Source organism: Carcharodon carcharias, chromosome 3 (assembly GCF_017639515.1).
Source record: "Carcharodon carcharias isolate sCarCar2 chromosome 3, sCarCar2.pri, whole genome shotgun sequence".
Lineage (NCBI taxonomy): Eukaryota > Metazoa > Chordata > Chondrichthyes > Lamniformes > Lamnidae > Carcharodon > Carcharodon carcharias.
In genome coordinates, this window is record NC_054469.1 from 15277285 (window position 1) to 15301999 (window position 24715).

At 42.3% G+C, this 24715-nt stretch overlaps 1 protein-coding gene across 3 annotated transcripts in view; it reads left to right on the top strand.

Annotated features, from left to right (window-relative positions):
- dlec1 (DLEC1 cilia and flagella associated protein) overlaps positions 1-24715 on the top strand; it is a 153890-nt gene that overhangs the window by 3201 nt on the left and 125974 nt on the right. The window contains exons 3-7 of one of the 3 annotated variants that reach the window (XM_041184760.1): positions 6282-6413; positions 8228-8320; positions 10150-10290; positions 11741-11909; positions 14808-14924. In XM_041184760.1, coding sequence (XP_041040694.1) covers positions 6306-6413; positions 8228-8320; positions 10150-10290; positions 11741-11909; positions 14808-14924 — 628 coding nt within the window. In that variant the 5' untranslated portion in view covers positions 6282-6305. Of the gene's footprint in view, positions 1-6281; positions 6414-8227; positions 8321-10149; positions 10291-11740; positions 11910-14807; positions 14925-24715 lie in introns of those variants that run through there. The other 2 variants (XM_041184761.1, XM_041184762.1) reach the window with 2 other exon arrangements.

Genomic DNA, 24715 nt, shown 5'->3' on the forward strand with positions numbered 1-24715 from the left:
TTGAGCTTCTTGAGTGTTGTTGGAGCTGTACTCATCCGGGTAAGTGGAGAGTATTCCATCACACTTCTGACTTGTGCAGTTTTTGGGGAGTCAGAAGGTGAGTTACTCGCTCTTTTAGGCTATATTAGTCTTATAATAATTAATCAATAATTGTTAAAATATTTAATAACTAAGCTGATCTTTTTCACTTTGTACATATGAGTCAAGACCTGAGAAAAAATGAGGCTAGAGGCTGGGGGATAATTAGACCCATGCCATTTTGATGTAATTCAGTCCTCCCTTTAAAGTAAAACATTCTGTCTTCAAATTTATATTTCCATTATAAATTCAGGGGTGGAAGGATACAAAAAGGAGAAATGGGCAGAATGAAGAAATGGATGGTGGGGAGGGGGTGTAAGAGTGAGGAGGAGTGTGAGACGGAGAAGGAGGTATGTGTGAAGAGGGAGAGGATGGATAAGGTTGTTGTGAGAAGGAAGGCAGAGAATAATATGGGAAAGGGAATTGAAAGGAGGAAGAGGGGACAAAGGGGAGAGAGGAGGGCTTTGTTCATTGATAAATATTCAATGCCTATGGTAGATGCTGAGAGATTGTTTCTGCTGGCGGCACAGTCTCAGGATAAGAGGCTGATCATTTGAGACTGAGATGAGGAGAACTTAACTTCACTCAAAAGGGTTTGGAATTCTCTACCCAAGGTTGTGGATGCTCCATCGATGAATACATTTACGCTGGGATAGACAAAGTTTTGGTCTCTCTGGGAATCAAGGGATAAGGGGATGGGAAAATGGAGTTGAAGCCCAGGATCCGGTGTTATGACATGGCAGGTGATGTGTGCCAGGCAGACCAAATCCACAAGGGAAACTTGGCTATGCTATCACAACAGTTTTGCAATTTATATTTATTACAAGAAAATTTGTGCATTGAATTCAGAAGTAATGAGTCCACAAACACCTTTAGAAATTTTAGAAACTAAGGGCAGAATTTTTCCATCGGCGTGTGGGGTGGGGGACCCGCACGCCGACGTGTAAAATGACGTGGGGTGATGTAAGATGGAACTCCCAACATCACCCCCCGTCATTCACATTTTCAGGTTGGTCGACGCACAGCCAACTTGGCTGCATGCCCGTCGACCTGTCAGTGGCCTATTAAGGCCATTAAGAAACCAATTCAGCTCATTAATGGTCTTGCCCATCCAACCTTAATGTTGATGGGCAGGCTGGGAGCCCAGGAGGGCTCGTGAGAAAACACGAAACCTCATCCACTGGTGGGATGAGGCTTCATGAGGGTTTTTAAATTTTAATGAAAGGTTGCAATAAAAGTTATGGACATGTCCCAACTCATGTGACAATGTCACATGAGGGGACATGGCAGGGAAAATGTTTTAACTCCTTCATTAAAAGTTTCAAAGTGGACCCAATCTCCCTGAGGCACTACTTAGACTCAGGGAGATCCGTGCTCTCTTTCATGTGCATGTGCGAAAGAGTGCACTCCCAGCTAAGGGAATCCTCAAAGGGGGGTAAGTTTTTTCCCCCCAAATTAAAATGTTTATTAACAAAAGAAAAGATTTCAAGCACATACATAAGATTATAGTTACTTAATGCTATAACAAATCCCAAAATCCCTAATTAACCTGATTCCCAACTACACACCCACTCCAGGCAACAGTCCAAAATAGATTTTAATTTTAAATAGGCAGACCAGCAAGTTTACCACAACACCTACTCAACATCTAAATTTCAAACACTTTCCTCCACCCTTGGTTACTAGACACAGCAGACTTCTGCAGATGTGGCCTGAAGCTTCCCTAAGGATGTTTTACACAGACCTTTTAGATCTTTGGTACATGTTGGTACCAATGACATAGGTAGAAAGAGGGATGAGGTCTTGCATCAAGAATTCAGGGTTAGGCAGTAGACTAAAAAGCAAGACCTCTCAGGTTGCAATCTCTGCATTACTCCCAGTGCCACGTGCTAGCAGGCTTAGAAATAGGAGAATAGTGCAGGTGAGTACGTGAGTTGGTGCAGGTGGGAGGGTTTTAGATTCCTGGATCACTGGGACCGTTTCTAGGGAAGGTGGGACCTGTACAAGCGGGATGGTGTACATCTGAACCAGAATGGGACTAACATCCTTGTGGGCGGGTTTGCTAGTGCTGTTGGGAGGAGTTTAAACTAATTTGGTAGGGGAAGGGGACACAGAATGTTAGTAGAAGAGGAACACATCACAATACAGTAAAATGATCATGCCAGAGGGAGTACAGCTGCATTAAGTTTTAAGGGAGTAAGGCAAGGCTGAATGGCCTCTACTTTAATGCCAGGAGTATTACAGGTAAAACGGATGAATTAAGGATTGACACGTGGAATTTTGATATAGTAGCCATCACTAAAACGTGGTTGAGGGAGGGACATGATTGGCAGCTTAACAATCCAGGATATAGAATCTTCAGGCAAGACAGGGGAGGGGGTAAAAGAGAAGGAGACATTGCATAATGAGTTAAGGAATCAGTTACTACAGTAAGGAGAGATGATGTCTTGGAGGGGGCATCAAATGAAGCTTTGTGGGTAGAGCTTAGGAATAAAAAAGGGGCAGCCACATTGTTAGGTGTTTATTATAAACCCCCTGATAGTCAGCGGGAAATTGAGGAGCAAATATGTGCACAATTTGCGGAGGTGTGTAAAAACAATAACAATAGGGTAATTTATATTAGGTGATTTCAACTTTCCCAACATTAATTGGGATAGACATAGTGTTAAGGGCTTGGATGGACTGGATTTCTTGAAATATGTACAGTTGAAGTTTTTAGGTCAATATGTAGAGGGTCCAACAAGGGACGGCACAGTTCTGGACCTAATTCTGGGGAATGAATCCAGACAGGTAGCTGAGGTGGTGGTGGGGGAGCATTTTAGCGATAGCGACCACAACATGGTACAGTTTAAGCTTGTTATGGATAAAGAAATAGACAAGTTGCAAAAAAATGTTTTGGATTGGGGGAGAGCGGTTTTTAGTAAAATAAGGCAGGATCTGGCCAAGGTAGACTGGGATCGGCTACTTGTAGAGAAATCTACAGAGGAGCAGTGGGGGGGCATTCAAAAAAGAAATAGGGAGGGTACAGGCTTAACATGTTCCCTTTAGGGTGATTGGAAGGAGTAACAAGCCCAGAGAACCATGGATGACCAGAGATATTCAGGATACGAAGAGAAGGAAAAGAGACGCTTTTAGCAGGTACAAGGGGAGCAAATCAACGGAGGCATTAATGGGGTACAGAAAGTGCAGGGAGGAGCTTAAGAAAGCAATTTAGAGAGCAAAGATGTGATATGAAAAAGCCCTGGCTGGTAAAAGTAGGGAAAATCCCAAGATATTCTATAAGTATATCAATGGGAAGAGGATAACCAGGGAAAGAGTTGGACCCATTAGGGACCAAGGGGGCAATCTATTGGTGGAGCCAGAGGACATTGGTAGAGTGTTGAACGAATACTTCACATCCTTCTTCACCCAAGAGAATGAGGATGAAGGTATGGAACTTGGGGAGAGAGTCTGCGAGGTTCTTGAGCAAATTGATATAGGGAGTGACAAGGTATTGGAAGTGTTGGCAGGCTTAAAAGTGGCCTGGATGATTTGTGTCCCAGACTGCTGAGGGAAGCAAAGGAGGAAATTGCAGGGGCTCTGACCCAAATTTTTAATTCCTCTTTGGCCGCGGGAGAGGTTCCAGAGGACTAGAGAACAGCTAATGTGGTTCTGCTGTTTAAGAAGGGTTGTAGAGATAAGCCAGGGAACTACAGACCAGTGAGTCTCACGTCAGTGATAGGGAAACTATTAGAGAAAATTCTGAAGGAGAGAATCTATCTCCACTTGGAGAGGCAAGGTTTGATCAGGGATAGTCAGCATGGCTTTGTCGGAGGGAGGTCATGCCTGACAAATTTGACTGAATTTTTTGAGGAGGTGACCAGGTGTGTAGATGAGAGTAGTGCAGTTGATGTAGTTTATATGGATTTCAGCAAAGCCTTTGACAAGGTCCCACATGGGAGACTTATAAAGAAGGCAAATGCACATGGGATACAGGGTAATTTGATAAGGTGGATTCAAAATTGGCTTAGTTGTAGGAGACAGAGGGTGATGACAGAAGGATGCTTTAGTGACTGGAAGCCATTGTCCAGAGGCGTACCACAGGGATCTGTGCTTGTTCCCTCAGTCATTTATATAAATGACATAGATGACTACGTGGGGGGTAGGATTCGTAAGTTTTCAGATGACACAAAGATTGATCAGGTGGTTAACAGTGAAGTTGAGTGTCATGGGCTACAGGAAGATATAGACGGGATGGTCAAATGGGCAGATAAGTGGCAGATGGAATTTAACCCTGAAAGGTGTGAGGTGATACACTTTGGAAGGAGTAATTTGACAAGGAAGTATTCAATGAATGGCCTGACACTAGGAAGTTCTGAGGAACAAAGGGACCTTGGCATGTGTGTCCATAGATCTCTGAAAGCAGAGGGGCGTGTTAGTGGGGTGGTGAAAAAGGCATATGGGACACACCTTTATCAATCGAGACATAGATTACAAAAGTAGGGAGATCATGTTGGAGAACCTTGGTGAGGCCACAGCTGGAGTACTGTGTTCAGTTCTGGTCGCCACATTATAGGAAAGATGTGATTGCACTGGAAGGGGTGCAGAAGAGATTTACCAGCATGTTGCCTGGAATGAAACATTTAAGTTATGAAGAGAGGTTGGATAGACTTGGATTGTTTTTGTTGGAGCAAAGAAGACTGAGGGGCGACCTGATCGAGATTTACAAGACTACGAGGGGCATGGACAGGGGGGATAGAGAGCAGCTGTTCCCCTTTGTTGAAGAGTCATTCACAAGGGGATATAAGTTCAAGGTGAGGGGCAGGAGGTTTAGCGGGGCTGTGAGGAAAAACCTTTTTACCCAGAGGGTGATGATGGTCTGGAATGCGCTGCCTGGGAGGGTGGTGGAGGCGGGTTGCCTCACATCCTTTAAAAAGTACCTGGATGAGCACTTGGCACGTCATAACATTCAAGGCTATGGGCCAAGTGCTGGTAAATGGGATTAGGTAGGTAGGTCAGGTGTTTCTCACATGTTGGTGCAGACTCAATGGGCCAAAGGGCCTCTTCTGCACTGTGTCATTTTGTGATTCTGTGATCTTACATGGTCCCCCAACATCGCCTCCCATCCTTCTTTATATATGTTTCTCTTTCTTTAATCTGTAAATTCCATTGTTCTATTTGTCTTTGGAATTATGCTTTTGCCAATATGTTAAGTACCTTTGTTTATCTTGTTATTTGTAAACATCCTATCATCCTTTTGAAACCCAAACAACCCCTTCACTTATCTAATAATGCAAATTTCCTTTCCGCCCTACATGCTAAGCTCTCATCCATGCTTACTTACTAGTATTTCAAATGCCTTTTACCCCTAACTTCTTTTGATAATTTCAAACTTGCAGCCTGACTTTAATTCAGTTAGGTCACGTAGACAGAACCATCTACACCTACACCCATAAACCAACTTTACAACAAGCCACAATAATATAATGAGAAAATACATTAGTTCCATGACAAAGGCATGATCGTATTGAATGGTAGAGCAAGTTCAATGGGCTGTTTGGTCTACTCCTGCTATTTCTTGTGTTTTTATGCCTTTTTTTCATTCGGTCCATAGTCACATTATTGAACTCTGAAGTTATTTGAAACCAAAGAAGGTGTCTAGGCAGATGTTGGAGATTTTATGCTGAGTACATTGTACTTTTTTCAGTGTTCATTCTCACCATGTGAGCATTGCTGGAAAGGCCGGCATTTATTGCTCATCCCTTGGTCATTGAGGAGCCAGCAGGGAGCTTGCTTCTTGAACTAATGCAGCCTGTAAGGTGCAGGTGCCTCTACAATGCGGTTAATTAATGAGTTCTGGGATGCGAACCCAGAAATAACAAAGTGTCAGCTAGGGATGGGTGAAAAATGTGACCTTGCCTGTATCACCCGTAACCTAACAACAGATCCACTTTATAAAAAGCAAGCACCTCTGAAAGTCTCTCAACACATAAACACTCACTCAGCGCCGTCTGAAGACCATGAAAGTCTTATTCAAGAATCTTTACAGTGCATGGAAGGTGCCTGATGAAGAGAGGAAGTAGAACAGGAGAATCATGGAGTCATTACAGCACAGAAGGGGGGCATTCAGCCCATTGAGTCCATGCCAAGTCAGCAGCCTTCTCTCTTTAGCACTTACTCCTCCTTTCCTTAATAATCAAGACAAACTTGTTTTATTCGGTTAGGTTCCTGACAAGAATATTTGTGAAATGAATGAAGAAGAAATTGTGGAGAAAAACGACCTCTCTCCTTTGGAAAAAAGTAGCACTTTGTCGCAGACCCAACCTGCACAAGGGTCAGCTTCAGAAATGACAAAGGTAAAATGGTCCCAGACATTAGTCTAACAGCCTCTGAAGTTTATTTAAAATATGACAGCTATGTCTATATATTTTTTCCTTAGGCCCTGGAATTGCTCATGCTGGGGAGCGAAAGGTTGTATGGTCCACATTTCCACTGCAAAAATTTAGAAAGAGATTTGTAAGAGAACCCCTCAGAAATAGTGCATTGTTTTTTGGTTTGTTCCTGTAAAATAATTACCTGCTGCAATAAATTAGTAAATACTTTTGTACCTTTAACCATTACACCTGTAACATATCAAAAATTTAATGTCTATCTAGATATTACAATGGAACCTTATTTTCAGCTGTCGTTTTTTTATATCATAGTTTTGACTTCCTCCATTACAAATTCTTATGTAAATATGTCACATTGTAATTATACCTTAAAGAGAAGAAAGAAAGAATTTGCATTTATATAGCATTTTTAATGACCTCAGGACATCCCAAAGCTTTACAATCACATGTGGCAGAATACCCACTCTCTGACCAGCTCCAGCGGGCACAACATTTATGTGGCTGCTCCAGTTCGGTTTCTGATCAGCAGTAACTCCCAGGATATTAATAGTAGAGATTTGGTAATGGTGATGCTATTGAATGCCAAGGGGGGAAGTGGTTAAACTCACTCTTACTGGATATGGTCATTGCTTGATACTTCAATGGCATGAATGTCACTTGCCTCTTACCAGCCCAAACCTGGATGTTGTTTGAATCTTGCTGCAAGCGAGCATGGACTGCTTCATTATCAGGGAAATTATAAATGGTACTGAACACTATGCACTTATCAACAAATATCTTCACTTGTGACTTTATGGTGGAGGCAAGGTCATTGATGAAGCAACTGAAGATAATGGGACCTTAGACACTGCCTTGAGCAATGGGGCTGAGGTGATTGGCCTCCTGCAAACTCAACCATCTTTCTTTGTGTCATGTATAACTTAAGCCACAGGAGAGTTCTTCCCCCGATCCCCATTGACTTAATTTTGACTGAGCGCTGCCATATTCAGTCTAATGCTGCCTTGATGTCAAGGGCAGTCACTTTACATCTTCTCTGGAATTCAGCTCATTTTTTCCTCCATGTTTGGGCAAAGGCTGTAATGAGGTCTGAAGCTTGATAGGTCCCAAGTTGAGCATTGGTGAGCAAGTTATTGGGAAGTAGGTGCTGCTTAATAGCACTTGGTAGCATGCATCTTAATATGTGAATGCAAGTTGCTGTCTATTTTTAGATATTTAAATTTTGATTATTAGCATAACATGAGATGCAGCCAAAACAAAAACAGAAACAGAAATACCTGGAAAAACTCAGCAGGTTCTTCAACAGAACTGAAGGGTCATGAGGACTCGAAACATCAACTGTACTCTCCTCCGCCGATGCTGCCAGACCTGCTGAGTTTTTCCAGGTATTTCTGTTTCTGTTTTGGATTTCCAGCATCTGCAGTTTTTTGCTGTTATGAGATGCAGCCAGATAGACCTATAACTAGGAAAGGTAGTACATAGATTTAATCCTTTGTCAACAAAAAAGCAGAAAAGATTGAACTGTAACTACACAGATGATAGACAACGGCTTGACGGTCACATTGTTGTACCGTCTTTCAAGACCTCGGGACATCCCAAAGTCCTTTATATCCAATTAATTGGAACTCTTCATCATAGTGAACAATTTTGAACATTCCCTTTGTAAACAAGAAAATGTCAATCAATTCACCCCAGAGTTTCTTTTACAAACATTGGAGGTTAAAGTTATTTTGTAATTGAAAGCTTTTTTCCAGCTTGTTATCTTTTGTTGTTCCTGTCAGGATGTCTGTGAGCTGTATGAAAATGATAATGTCCAGACTGTCTCTTCAGAACCGTTTATGTACAGACATCGGCCAACATCAGGAAGAACACAGGTAAAAAAACCATCAAGTCATTATACTCAACCAAGCCAGTGAGGGTCCTTTTTATTTTTTGGAAAAATGTAAAACTACATTGGATGTGGTGCATCTGACATTGAGATTAAGTACGTTGAGTAATGTCTATCCAAAGATGCTTTTGGTGGCAAGAACCAGAGCAGCATTTGCTAATATTGTTTTACTGATTCCACTAATGCACTGACTATTCATTAGAGCTTTAGGTCGCATCCAAAGTCAAAAGTGGTGAAACTTCTATGTAATTTTGATTTGTTGTCAGCCAGTGGGATAACTGATTTGCTGCATAGCTTTTGTAGCATTTCTCTCATTCCTCTGGGCAGAATACAAGAGAGAGCCTGCCATTTGTTTTGTGACCTGTCTTTCACTTATAGCCTCCCACTATTGCTGCTTTCCTGTTCTTCATTTTAACTTCACTCTGTTCCTTCTTTTAAGCTCCTAAGACTTCACCTAACTATCTGTTTGCTCTTTCCGCATCCTCATTGTTTAGGAGTTAAATTGAAATGCAGCACCTGAAAGAGTGGAGTAATCAGATTCACTAGTAACTTTCAAAAGGGAATTTGATATATACTTGAAAAGGAATAAAAATGCAGAGCTATGGAGAAACAGCAGGAGGATGGGACTAATTGGAGAACTCCTTCAAAGAGCTGGCACATGCATGATGGACCGAATGGTCTCCTGCGCTCTGTGCTGTATGATACTACCTAATTAAGATTCACCATTTGGTCACATTCTACAATGATCATTACTTCTCAGGATAGTGAATTCCTTACCTCCCTCACTTTTTCCTTCCTACACCAATCTACAAGCTTTTAAAATCCTATACTTCATGATATTTCTCATCTCCTCCTTAGTGATATTCTACACTATAGGCCTTGACCCGATTAATTCTGGTTTTACTATTTAATTAAAATATTACCATTCAAATTTCATCAGGTTTTGGTTTGGGCTGTATTTAGTGAAATCACTATTCCCAGCCAGAATGGAGATAAGAACATTAGAAATAGGATGATTGGATAATTCCCCAGTCAATCGTGTCTGGAGACCACATTGCTGTAAATGACTGGAATTTATTTTATGCTGTAAATGACTGGAATTTATTTTATGCTGTAAATGACTGGAATTTATTTTATGCTGCAAATGACTGGAATTTATTTTATGCTGTAAATGACTGGAATTTATTTTACGCATGCAATTTCTCCAAAACTGCATTTTGATGAAGAAATAATCAATTTGCACCATGTAACTATCCTTCACTCAGTGTATTGTGCTGGAGAAATAATCACTCTTTATTATTTAACTCGCCTCCACTGACTGAATTTTGCTGGAGAAATAACCCTGCTTTTATCAAGAAAAGTTGCTGTTTTAGCCGTGAGTTCTGTTTGCTCGAGTTCATAGAGAGACTGTTTAAATAGACTCTGTAGACTGTTGGTCATAGTGCGTTGTTTGGATAAGCTTTGTTTGCTTTACTATTTGCTGAGTAAGTAGGCTTGAAGGTAGATAGCTTGCTTAAGTTCCGCCCCACCTCTATCTCTGGCTGACAAAGTGATGTTAATAGACACCCTCATGGCAGACACTGCAGGAGAGTCTGATTCTGCCCTTACCCGTAACTTAAACATGTGCACTTTGAGCAGAAGGGTCCTGGATAGTGAACAGGAGCTGGGACCCTGGCAGATTTCACCTTCAACCCAGGAATACTGAGGTCAATTGTAATCCCTCTACTGCCACCTTAGCTGAGTTCAATTAATTCACCACAGATTGCTGAACAAATGTGGAATCTGGCAATATATATTTTTTTATTTGCCGAATAGGACATATCGTTTTTATTGGCAAGTATCTTCAAGGAACTTTACACTGGAAGAGTTATTGGCAAGGACGTAACAAAGAACCTTCTGACGTCACGTGGTGGAGACAATGAGTACCACGAGAGATTTGTGCAACAGCTGCAAGAGGTACGACCTTTTCCTTTCCCTCCTTCCTTGTTTTGCCGCCTTTTTAGTGTTGACGGTTATCCAAGATGTAGTTTGCACTTGAAGCTGTTCCTTTTTAAAGATTGTTTTTTGCCAGTTTGCACTCCTTTTCTCCCATCTTCCTTTCCTGAAGGCATTCGTTCTTCCCTCAGTGCTGGTCATTAGGTGCCATTCACACTGCATTCTTGCCCAAATGGCCATTCCTGGGGTGCCAACAGAGGCTATGAATGTCAGTAGGATAACCAAAAATGAGAGGCTTACAGCTGAGCCGAGGTCTGGTCTCCTTGATCTCCAAAAATCCCATACTTTACAGGCTGGAGTCACTGGATATTCACTGGAGCAGGAGCCCTGGTTAATTGTCCACTCTTTACCCTGGAGACTGATGCCATTTATGGAGCCTGGACTCCTAACTTAGCTGAGAACAGATAATGGGGATCAAAACTGGATCTGCATAGCTTAATAATACAGAGCCACTGTGAGTGGAGGTAGTGTATGCTGGGCCCTGGTTGGGGGTCCTCTACAAATATATTACTGTTCGCACCCCTGGGTTATACCTGCCTTCTGCCACATCCTTGGGCTATTGGGAGCGCTTTCCTCATAGTCATGCTTTCCTATCCATCTGCCATTCTTCCATTTACACTCCTTTGGACCCATCTTTTGTCTCTATACTCATTATTAACTCATTTTGTCTTGCACCATAATCACGTGGGTCACTTAATCACTCCTACCCTCCACTTTATCACAGACATATTCCTTTTGTTAGTTCCCTGCTCTCCCTTTCCCCAGAGTCTGTACTTGCTGAAAAGCTGTTCTTCACTAACATCTCCCAATACTTATGAAAAGTCATGGACAGATCTCGCTCCAACAGATGTTGGAATGCTGTGTGTTTCAGGTGTGTTCTGTTTTTGTTTCAGACTTCCAGTGCATGTAGTAATTTGCTTTTGTTGTTTTTTAGCTGTAGATTGGCTTTACCAGCTGAATATTAGGAGCCGTTCCCCTGTCTATTTTGGAGTTTTTCACTCGTACTCATTTGGCCTCCCTCGAGTATCTGACCAGACAACAAAGAAAGTACCAAAAAAGAACTCAAGGGAGCAAATTCCACATTTCCCTCATTCCCTAGGGAGCCTAAGATGGAGGATTTCTATGTGATGAATGGCTGGGATGTAAACTTATATCCAGGATCCACCACAAAGCTGCTGTACCTCAGTGTACTCGAGCTCACTATTAGACCAAAATCGGAGGAATTATACAAATTTTAAGTCATTTTTAGAACAGAAGGCACAATAGTCAGTTGGCCTCTGAAGGAGATAGATAGATTAATGTTTTACACAGGGATCTTCCATCAACAGTGAACTACTAGAGAAGTTACCGACATTTTTAAAAAAATGTTTGTATCAATTTAAATCAATTAATTTTGATGATTACTAAATAGATTCACACAGAGTATGACAAACGAATTGCAGAAGTTGACACAGTTGAAAAGCACATCATCCAGGCCCGGGCACGAGCCACAGCAGCAGAGGAAAAGGCCTTGAATAGAAAAACGGGGTATGGGATCGATTATCAATCACTGAATCAGAAATCACTGGGAGTACCAGCAGGTAAAACTTACTGGCCACATAATGCTAGTGGTAGATAGGAAGAAATTGTTTGTAACACTGGAGTCTTTATATTCAAGGGGTTCAGAAACAAGGACTTCAGTCTTGTAATCTTCCCTTCCCATCCTCCATAGATTGACCCTTGCTGAATCTCATTCCACTGGCCTTGTTCATCCTCTGATGCTTCATCGAAAATTTATTCTTCGAGAGAGAGCGAGTGTTGGTGGACTGTTTATGAAGGACATTGTGATAAAAATTAAACATTGATAGTTGCTTTTGTCTTGATGTTTTCTGCGTTTCATTTTTCAGTTACAGTCCATATGGACCTGTGCCTCGAGATCATGGGGCAGGGGCTGTGTTTTAACCTGGGTGGATGTTGGGGTGGGTGCTGGTACATGCAAGAGCTTGAAGGACAAAATACCAGTGTTTTGAAACCTGACGTGAACCCGATGACCTCTGGATTTAACAGGTGCATGTCTTGCGGCATCTGGGTAAATCCAGAGGAGCAGATGAGTCAGTGGCTATTATATGCAAAGTGGCAATTGATTGAGGATTTCACCTGGCATTCCAGCATTAATGAATGGCCAGTGCACAGGTTTCCTGAACTGTCTGAAACTTGCCAGGGCCATCAAGGGGATTGATAGGGCTATGAAATTGATAGGTCTTTAAATATTGAACTATGACAGCTTGTTCTTTGCCTAATTCTCAGGGATAAATAATAAAGAAAACTAAGATTGTACCTGGTATTTTGCTAATGGATCACAAAGTTTTAATAATTTGCCAATATTTCATCAGAGAAGATTGGGTTTTGCTCTGTATAACTGAAATGTGGTCACATTTGCATATTATCAAAGTCAACAGTGAATTATTACTGGCAGGCGTCCAACTTTATACTGTATTGAACTTCAAAAAGAGAAACCACAACAGCACAGATTTCAATCACAGAAACTTCAATCTTGTCTCTCTCTCGAAATAAAACAATACCACAGTGTGGTGTATTCAATATATGAAAAAGGACAGGCAAAGACCAGCTAGCTCTTCAAACCTGTCCTATGCATGCAGTGACTTCAGCACATCAGCGCCCCTGACCTGCTCCCTATCTACGCAGCCACACAATCTCCTGGGAGAGGCAAAAATCCAGAGTTTAGGTTAATTTAAGAAAAAAAATGTCAGAAACTCCTGTCTCCTTAAAGGTGATCAAACTAGATCCAGGAGACCATGGTGGCTAGATGATGCAACCAATTATAAAAGGAATATTTTTTTCATTTCACAATTATCTCCCCATCTCTCTTAAGTAGGGGAGAGGCATTGGATCAGGAACAGCTGAAGAAAGGTATAGACCAGGTGCAGTAGCAATACTATCATTGAACCATATCTTGCCCCTATTATTTGCAATGTAGCAATGCTTGATAGGTTCTGAAGCCTTGTAAAGTGAATGCTGTCTTAGCGTTGCATTTTAATTCAACCTCCTTCTCTCCCCACTTTCCCACAGTGGTAGCTTCCCTGATGTGCCATTCCACAGCAGTGAGGCACCCTCCAGAACTTCATCTGTGGCCCTCACCAGTAAGGGCATGAAGTTCCGATTTTTCTATTTGGGTGCAAGTTCCGGCATAGGAGAATGGAATTTGGGGTTTATATCAGAATTGACGGGATTACACTCAATCCAAAATACATGTTGAATTCCTGTGGTTACAGACACTGGCTGAAGATGCGCTTACCCCAAGAGCATGTTTGCAAATAAGAGGATATTGGGAGCCGCCATGAAGTTATTAATGTATATAATATTATTGGAAAATATTTTTCTTTTAAAATAGTTTTTAGTCTGTGGGTGTGTCTTAACTGGATTAAAGCTAGTCTGGGTGCTTTGGTGTGTACCAGTTTTGATATGTGAGAGAGAGAGTGCATTTGCATTTTTTGAATAGAGCATTCAAGAAGTGGGGTGAAAACTGACACCTATCTAGCAGATACCAAGTGATATGTTTATATTATTAATAAAATTGGTACTATGAAAGGGGTTTCATTGTTAGAAGAGGCTAGTGATACAATGAGAATTTACATTCAATGGGCAGTGGTAGGTATAACTTTAGCAGTTTTCGGGTGTGCAGAGCAGAGGCAATTTGAGTTCAAAAGGCAGCTGCAAGCCTCCAACTGTCTCAACAGGAACCAAAGTGAAAAGAACCTCATTTTGAATTTGTAAGGTGAAAATGCTTTGTCTGGTATTTGGTTAAGTCTATGGGTTGCTGTTGCCTTAATGGAGATTTATTTGGGAATTTGTTAAAAGTTATGATGGTAGTAATTTGACGCCATGTGTATATATATTTTAACCTGTGCAAATTAATAAAATGTTTCATTTAGTTTAATGTGAAACCTTAAGAACTGGTGGTCTGATTTCTGAATTTAGAGTCGCATATCAAACATAACACTTAAAATTATAGGTTATGACAGTTGTTTAAATTTTCTTTATGGGATTTTAAAATATCTCAGCTTTATCAACTACTTTGGCCATAACAGGAGTGAAATCTAACATCCAACAAATTCGACCATTTTTCCTGCAGCGCAGGACCGAGACAGTGCTGCACTATTGGAGGCTCCATCTTTGGGACAAGACATTTAATTAAGATCCTGTCTGAAGACATAAAAGATCCCTTGGTACTATTTTGAAGAAGAGCAGGATAGTTATTCCTGATGGCCTGGCCAACATTTATCCCTTAACGAATATCACTAAAACTGATTGTTACATTGCTGTTTGTGGGAGTTTGCTGTGCACAATTTGGGATGTCATGTTTCCTATATTGCCAACAATTCAAAATTGGTTCATAGGCTTTACTGCAGATTTACAGCCATTGTGTTGACATGATGTACATTGCTGATAATCTTTCTTATCCTTCTGTCTCCTTGCAGCGAAGTCCGCATTCAGGGACTGCATAGACAGTGAGCTACTTAAGAAGCACAACTTAATCACTCCTGAGGATTATATCACTGAGAAGCCCCTGAGCAGCAAAACCCCATTACCTGCAGGTAAAGTCCGAAGACTGGCGATATTCCTATCGATAAAGGGTGAGATGGAACAAGCTCAGGAAACTAACCCCAATTTGCTTAATGTCAGTGGTAGGAAAGATAATGGAATCTTTCACAAAGATGTAATAGAAAAATACTTGGAAACTAAAAATATAACAGAGTAAAAACAGAATTACCTGGAAAAACTCAGCAGGTCTGGCAGCATCGGCGGAGAAGAAAAGAGTTGACGTTTCGAGTCCTCATGACCCTTCGACAGAACTTGAGTTCGAGTCCAGGAAAGAGCTGAAATATAAGCTGGTTTAAGGTGTGTGTGTGGGGGGCGGAGAGATAGAGAGACAGAGAGGTGGAGGGGGTTGGTGTGGTTGTAGGGACAAACAAGCAGTGATAGAAGCAGATCATCAAAAGATGTCAACAACAATAGTACAATAGAACACATAGGTGTTAAAGTTAAAGTTGGTGATATTATCTAAACGAATGTGCTAATTAAGAATGGATGGTAGGGCACTCAAGGTATAGCTCTAGTGGGTTTTTTTTTATTTTTTTTAATAATGGAAATAGGTGGGAAAAGGAAAATCTTTATAATTTATTGGAAAAAAAAGAAGGGGGAAACAGAAAGGGGGTGGGGATGGGGGAGGGAGCTCACGACCTAAAGTTGTTGAATTCAATATTCAGTCCGGAAGGCTGTAAAGTCCCTAGTCGGAAGATGAGGTGTTGTTCCTCCAGTTTGCGTTGGGCTTCACTGGAACAATGCAGCAAGCCAAGGACAGACATGTGGGCAAGAGAGCAGAGTGGAGTGTTAAAATGGCAAGCGACAGGGAGGTTTGGGTCATTCTTGCGGACAGACCGCAGGTGTTCTGCAAAGCGGTCGCCCAGCTTACGTTTGGTCTCTCCAATGTAGAGGAGACCACATTGGGAGCAACGAATGCAGTAGACTAAGTTGGGGGAAATGCAAGTGAAATGCTGCTTCACTTGAAAAGAGTGTTTGGGTCCTTGGACGGTGAGGAGAGAGGAAGTGAAGGGGCAGGTGTTGCATCTTTTGCGTGGGCATGGGGTTGTGCCATAGGAGGGGGTTGAGGAGTAGGGGGTGATGGAGGAGTGGACCAGGGTGTCCCGGAGGGAGCGATCCCTACGGAATGCCGATAAGGGGGGTGAAGGGAAGATGTGTTTGGTGGTGGCATCATGCTGGAGTTGGCGGAAATGGCGGAGGATGATCCTTTGAATGCGGAGGCTGGTGGGGTGATAAGTGAGGACAAGGGGGACCCTATCATGTTTCTGGGAGGGAGGAGAAGGAGTGAGGGCGGATGCGCGGGAGATGGGCCGGACACGGTTGAGGGCCCTGTCAACGACCGTGGGTGGAAAACCTCGGTTAAGGAAGAAGGAGGACATGTCAGAGGAACTGTTTTTGAATGTAGCATCATCGGAACAGATGCGACGGAGGCGAAGGAACTGAGAGAATGGGATGGAGTCCTTACAGGAAGTGGGGTGTGAGGAGCTGTAGTCGAGATAGCTGTGGGAGTCGGTGGGTTTGTAATGGATATTGGTGGACAGTCTATCACCAGAGATTGAGACAGAGAGGTCAAGGAAGGGAAGGGAAGTGTCAGAGATGGACCACGTGAAAATGATGGAGGGGTGGAGATTGGAAGCAAAATTAATAAATTTTTCCAAGTCCTGACGAGAGCATGAAGCGGCACCGAAATAATCATCGATGTACCGGAGAAAGAGTTGTGGAAGGGGGCCGGAGTAGGACTGCAACAAGGAATGTTCCACATACCCCATAATGAGACAGGCATAGCTGGGGTATAACAGAGTAGTTTGTGGAAATTCCAAAAGGGAAAACCATGTTTGAACAACTTTATTCGATTCCCTGAAGAAGTAACAGAAGTTCGTGCACGAGAAATAATATATTTGTAATTTCATTTTGACTTCAAAGAGGTGACAATTAGTAGATTCATGACTAAGGTCAGAACATGTGGAGTCGGAGCAACTAAACTGATACCAAGCTGACAACAAAACAAGGAAACAGCGAGTAGGGTTAAAGGTAATTGCTCAGATTGGAAAATGGTGGAAAGTGGGGTTCTACAAGATTGGTGCTGAACCACTGTTCACCATTTACATAAATGACTTGGACTCATAAGTTGGAAGTGCAATTTCAAAATTTGCAGATGACACCAAATTGGGGAGTGTACTTAACATAGAGGAAGACTGATAAAATTAAGGAGGACATTAAAACACTTGCAGAATGGGCATATACCTGGAAAATAAACTCCAGTACAGATAAGTGCAAGGTAATACATTTCAGTAGGAAGCATAAGGACTCCACAGACTCGTTGGAAAACAGTGACCGGAATTCCAAATTGGAGGTTGGAATTCTGAGTTGTGCCATTTCCCGATGTCGTGATCCCGCCTCCTGCCCAGCATAGGAACAGGAGTAGACCATTCAGCCTGTTGAGCCTGCTCTGCCATTGAATTAGATCATGGCTGATCATCTACCTCAACACCACTTTCCTGCATTATCTCCATATCCCTTGATGTCATTAGTCTCCAGAAATTTATTGGTTTTTGTTTCGAACATGCTGAATGATTGAGCTTCCACAGCCCTCTGGGATAAAGAATTCCAAAGATTCACCAACCTCTGAGTGAAGAAATTTCTTCTCACCTCAGTCTTAAATGGCCTACCCCTTATTCTGAGACTATGTTCCCTGATTCTAGACTCACCAGCCAGGAGAAATATCCTATCTACGCTCACCATGTGATGCCCTGTAAGAATTTTGTAAGTTTCAATGAGATCATCTCTCATTCTTTGAAACTTGAGAGAATACAGCCCCAGTTTCCTCAATCTCTCCTCATAAACCAATCCTGGCATCCCAGGGACTAGTCTATTACACTCCCTCTATGGCAAGTATATCCTTCCTTAGATAAGGAGACCAAAACTGTACACAATACTCCAGTTGAGGCTCACCAAGGCTCTATATTATTGTAGCAACACATCTTTACTTCTGTACTCAAATCCCCTTGTGATGAAGGCCAACATACCATTTGCCTTCCTTATTGCTTGCTGCACTGCATGCTAGCTTTTAGTCTCTCATGAACAAGGACGCCCATGGCCCTTTGGACACCAACACTTCCCAAACTCTCACTATTTAAGAAATATTCTGTCTTTCTGTTTTTTCCTATCAAAGTGGATAACTTCACACTTATTCGCATTATATTCCATCTTCCACGTTCTTGCCTATTCACTTGTCCGAGTCCGCTTGCAGCTTCCTTGCATCCTCCTTACAACTCATATTCTCACCTAGTTTTGTGTCATCAGCAAATGTGGAAATATTACAATTGGTCCACACATCCAAATCATTGATATAACTTGTGAACAGATGTGGCCCAAGCAATCATCCTTGCGGTACCCCACTAGTAACAGCCTGCCATGCTAAGAATAACCCATTTTATACAATTCCAACATTATATCCTTACTTTTATATTCTATACCTCTGCCAATGAAGGAGAGCATTCCATATGCCTTCTTTACAACCTTGTCTATTTGAACTGCTGCCTTCAGGGACCTGTGTACATGTTTGCCAAGATCTCTCACTTCATCTACCCCTCTTAGTATATTCCCATTTATTGTGTAATCCCTGTAACTGTTTGACCTCCCGAAATGTATGACCTCACACTTCTCTATGTTAAAATCCATCTGCCACTTTACTGCCCACTCCACCAACCCATCTATATCATTTTGGAGATTATGGCTACCCTCTACACTATGCACTACTCGGCCAATCTTTGTGTCATCTGCAAATTTCTCAATCGTGCCCCCCACGTTCACGTCCAAATCGTTAATATATAACACAGACAGCAAGGGTCCCAACACCGAGCCCTGTGGAACACCACTTGAGACAACTTTCCATTCGCAAGGGCATCCATCGACCATATTCTCTTTTCCCTCTCTTTATCAGTTTCTTGGTCATCCTTTGCTGGGTTATAAATTGTTCCCAATCCTCAGGCTTACTAATATTTATGGCATCCTTTTTAGCCACTTTGATTTAATGCAATCTTTAACTTCTTTTATTAGCCATGGTTGATTCACATTTCCTATTGGATGTTTGTGCTTTAAAGGAATGTATATCTGTTGTAGTCAGTGTACTATTTCTTTAAATACTAGCCATTGCCTGTCACCATCAAATCTTTTAGTGTATTTTCCCAATCCACCACAGCCAGTTTGCCCCTCATACCTTCATAGTTTCCTTTCTTCTGATTTAAGACCCTGGTTTCTGAATGAACTATATAAATAGTCCTTTGGTAGTACAGAACTTGAGTATTGCTGAAAAAAGAGACATGTCAAAGCTTTTCATCTTGTGCTCAAGTTTACCAATGTAAGAGGAAAACAACAACAATCAGAAGAAATACAACAATGTATGAGAAGACTGTGCTGATTGGTTGGTAAATGGACTCTGATTGGCAGAGGTGTTGCCATGGAGAATGCACCAGTGATGGTAACTGACAGTTAACTGCCAAGCATTGCTTGAAATTTAAATCAGGCAGCTTGATCCTGATTGGTCAAGGCATTGCCCTGAACTATGTCACATTCAAACTACAGCGAGGTTATTAATTAGCCCTTTCTCATTACATAATACTAACTGTAAAATAGCCTGATCCCTAGTTGGTTCTTCAACTTGCTACTCCAGAAACCCATCTTGTACACACTCCAGGAATTCATTCTCCACAGTATTAGTGCTGATTAGGTTTACCCAGTCTATATATAAATTGAAGTCATCCATGATTACTGTATTACCCATGTTACATGCACCTCTAATTTCCTGAGTTATACCATGCCTTACGTTACCACTACCGTTTGGTGGCCTATAAACAACTCCCGCTAATGTTTGCTGCCTGTTTCTGTTTCTTAGCTCCACCCAAGCTGATTCCACATCTTGATCCTTGAATCTAAGTTCCTCTCTTACAAATGTACTGATCTCGCCTCTTATTAAGAGTGCTATTCTACCTCCTTTTCCAACTTGCCTATCTTTCCTAAATGACAAATATCCTTGGATATTCACTTCCCAATCTTGGTCACCCTTTAGCCACGTCCCTGTAATGGCAATTAATTCATTCCTCATTTACCTCAATTTGTGCATTCAAATCATCAGCCTTGTTGTGAATGTTGCGTGCATTCAGATAGAATGTCTTTAATTCTGCCTTTTTAACATTACTCTGCATTATGATCCTATTTGGTACTTCCTGTGCTTCATCAGCCTTCTAATTTTGCTTGCTACTTTTCTACTTCCTGTTGCCAGTTTTGCTTCCCTTCAACCTGAGTTTTCTCTCACATTCCCATTCCTGCCAATCTAAATTAAATCTTCCCCATCAACACCAGCTAATCTCCCTACGAGGATTAGTCCTGGTCCTACTAAGATGCAACCCCTCCATCTTGTACAGGCCCTATCTACCCCAGAATTGGTCCCAGTGCTTCAGAAATTGGATGCCCTCCCTCCTACACCAATTCTGCAGCCATATGTTCAATCGCTCAATCCTCTTATTCCTCTGCTTATTAGTACGTAGCACTGGGAGTAATCCTCAGATTATTTCTTTTTAATCTCTTTCCTAGGCCCTTAAAATCTTCTTTCAGGACCTCATCCCCTTCCTACATATGTCGTTGGTACCAACATGGACCACAACCTCTGGCTGTTCAACCTTCCCCAGAAGAATGTCTTGTAGCCGCTCTGTGACATCCTTGACCCTGGCACCAGGGAGGCAACATAGCATCCTGGAGTTAATTTCTATTACCGCAGAAACACCTGCCTGTTCCCTTAATTATTGAATCCCCTATCACTACTGCTCTTTCATTCTTCTCCCTCCCATCCTGTGCAGCTGAGCCATTCGTGATGCCATGTACTTGGCTCTGACTGCACTCCTTTCAGGAACCATCACCTTCACCAGTATCCAAAATGGAAAACCGATTAGTGAGCGAGATAGTCTTGGGGCACCCCTGCATTACTTGCCTGGTTCTCTTAGACTGCCTGGCGGACACCCATTCCCTGTAAGCCTGCATGCTTCTAACCTGCGGTGTGACCACACCCCTAAATGCACTATCCACGTTGTTCTCTGCCTCACAGATGCACTTCAGCCGCCGCTCGAATTTCAAAGCCCAGAGCTCAAACTTGTGCGGCTGGTGACACTTCCTGCAAATCTGTTTGTCTAGGTCACCTGGTGCGTCTATGACTTCTGGCATGCGGCAAGATGTACATTCCACTCGGCCGAGCTGCCCTGTCATACCTTAACTTTACAAACTATTTATCATAAGTACAATAGCTCACCAGCAGTGCACACTCACGCTTTTCGGGGTGGGGTGGTAGGGATGGGCTGGAGTTGGTGTAGCCGCCAACACCTGAAGCAGGCCCGAGGCAGAAACAGGTGGAAACGGAGACAGGCGGATGCTGAGGCAGGCGGGTTAGAAGGCTGTTTCCATTCACTTGGAACATCAGCCCTGTTTGCAGTAGATGAGTGTGAGGCCCCCACCCCCATTCCTCCAAAGAGCTCCACACCCCCCCGCCCCCACACCCCCAACAAAGCTCCCTAATGCGAATCACTGCATTAAAAACATACTTAACTTATCCAGTATTTCAGTATGACATATGGCAGCATCTTTTCAACTTGCGTGTCAAAAGGTTTCTTGCCCTCCAGGGCAGGGCTCACCCATGATTCACAACTCTGAACGTTGCCTTCGGAAGCCAGCCTGACTCCATCAAAATTACATTGGGGTCTGAAATGCCTGTCCATGCAATGGAGTTGGCAACATTAGGGCTGCTGTGTACGGACTCGCTATTCACACCGTTATCCTGCGCTGCTGAAAGTTGCCAGTAACGGGAATGGGTCAGGAAATGGGTCCCGTCTGCCATGTTTTTTTGCCAGCCCTCCCTCTGTTCTGACATGGATGGAGGTATGAAAATCCAGCCCCAAGTATCTAAGTGGGCTAAAGAGAAAGAAGGATCTAGGGGTGCCGATAGACAAATCACTAAAAGTAGCAATGTTAGTTAATTAGTTCATAAAACATGGAAAACAAAGTACCTGAGTTCACTTCCAGAGAGATAGCTTTGAAAAGCAGAGAAGTTGTGATAAACTTGTACCGTATAAGACTTTGGTTCCACTAAACTTAGAATGCCGTGAACTGGAATGGACAGTTTTAGGGATGGGCAATAAAAATGATGGCCTGGCCAGCTACACCCACATCCCATGAAAGAATAAAATAAAGTTCCGGTCTCCATATTATACCATTGATATAGAAGCAATGAAGAAGGTGCAAAAATGCTTTACAAGAATGATGCCAAAGCTAAGATGTTATAATTATCAGGAAAAATTGAACAGGTTGAGTCATTTTTTTTTCTTAAAAGAGAAGACTGAGTGGTCACCTGATAGAGGTCTTCAAGATTATGGATGGATTTGAAAGGTTCACATAGAAAAGTTGTTTCCACTTGCTGCTGAGACCAAAACTAAGGGACATAAATATAAGATGGTCACTAATAAATCCAATAATATAAGATGGTCACTAATAAATCCAATAGTGAATTCAGGAGAAACTTCTTTACCCACTAAATGGTGAGAATATGGAACTCACTACCACGTGAACTAGTTGGGGCAAGTAGCATGGATGCATTTAAGGGGAAGCTAGATAAGCAAATGAGGGAGAAAATACAGAATAATATGTTTCTGGAATTAGATTAAGAGGGTGGGAGGAGGCTCATGTGGAGAATAACACTGGCATAGACCTGTTGGGCCAAATGCCCTGCCTCTCGGCTGTAATAATTTGTGGTACTTGTTGACTCCAGTTTAATGTTACTTTCATAATTAGTTTCTGGTTCAGTCTATTTGTTGGGAAATCTGCTTCTTTGGGGAGGTTGAGAAAATTCAGAGACTGAGGTATCTTCCTCACATCTTTTTCTTTTATTCATCACGGGAAGTGGGCTTCGCTGGCTGGGCCAGCATTTGTTGCCCATCCCAAATTGCCCTTGAGAAGGTGGAGGTGAGCCACCTTCTTGAACAGCTGCAGTCGATGTGGTGTAGGTACACTCACAGTGCTGTTAGGGAGGGAGTTCCAGGATTTTGACCCAGTGACAGTGAAGGATCGGAGATATATTTCCAAGTCAGGATGGTGTGTGGCTTGGAGGGGAACTTCCAGGTGGCGGTGTTCCCATGTGTCTGCTGCCCTTGTCCTTCTAGATGGTAGAGGTCATGGGTTTGGAAGGTGCTGTCGAAGGAGCCTTGGTGAGTTGCTGCAGTGCATCTTATAAATGTTACACGCTGCTGACTCTGTGTGTCAGTGGTGGAAGGAGTGAATGTTGAAGATGGTGGATGAGGTGCCAGTTATTCCCTAAAGGATCACTTTGTGGGTGGTCAAAAAATAATATCCTCAGTGGATTATGGGTTCACCCAGTGCATCTTGCATGGCATGGGTAGATTTGAAGAGAAATAGGAAATAAGGCCTAAAGAGTGCAGTATGTTATAGCTGTATTGATCCATACCAATGAATCAGCTTTACACTTGTAACATTGCTTTACTGAACTCAACCATGACATTGTATGATGGTGCCAAGCAGAGCATGAAAACTTGGGGAGCAAATTAACATGTGATTTCTTGTGTGGATCTCAAAGGATTTGGTTTCAGTACAAAAAAAACTTGCATTTATATAACACCTTTCACAACCTCTGAATCTCCACAAAGTGCTTTTCAGCCAATGACTTTTGGTTTAGAAGTGTAGTCACTATTGTAATGTGGGTGATGGAGCAGCCAATTTTTGATATGTGATAATGACCAGATAATCTGGTCATTCCATCTCGTAAGTATTAACTGGGACACTGGGGATAACGTCCTTGCTCTTAGAGTCATGGAGATGGATTTTGATCATGGAGGTGGAAGTCAGGAATTTTCCCCATATCGCAATCCTGCCTCTGTCCTGACAGTGCTGGCAGGCGAGATTTTCATCTCATGGAGGGTTGGAGAGCCTGGAGTCCAAGGTGGAGTTGGAGGCGAACACTTGCTGACGTGGACCTGTTAAAAGGTCCAACTCCGTTTCCAGAGACACCGGACCAGTTCTTCAAATGAGTGTGAAGTCCTCCTCATCCTCATCCCCGTCAACTTGCTTCACCTCCCTCACACCCCTCACCTCCCCTTCAATTCCCTCTCACTTTGCTTTTAACCATCCTCACCTCCCTTATTCTCTTTAACCTTCTCACCTCCTCAATCCTACTCCAAGCCCCTCATCACCTCACCCCCTTCACCTCCCCTCAACCCACTTGCCCAGTATCCGCTTTATAAACAGAACTCACAAGCTCTATAAATACTTTGGAAGTCTTGAAAAGCTCATAAATCTGTTAAGATAAATAAAGTTGAACAGACATTTGAAAAATTATTATCTTTGGAAGCTCGTAAGACTGTCGAAATAATCCAACACATTTGAAAAACCATTTTCAGCTCTAGAAATTCATAAAGCTGTCAAAATAAATAAACTCACATTGCCCAGGACAGTTGTGTAAATAAATTCTGCAGTATAGAATCCAATAATGCCTTTGATGCAGCAAAAAGCTCATATAGCTGTCAAAGCTTTCAAACAGCCCAACAGATGGCTGAGCTGTTCTGCAAAGAATCAATGCCAACAATGGAGAGAGCTTAAACAATTAGCTTTGGATTTCACACTTGGCTAGCTTCTTAATATTATACGATGTAGAATAGCACTTTATCCAGTGGATAATTTATTCTAAAGTATCTGAACACTATTCTACTTTTACACTGCTATTCTTTTACTT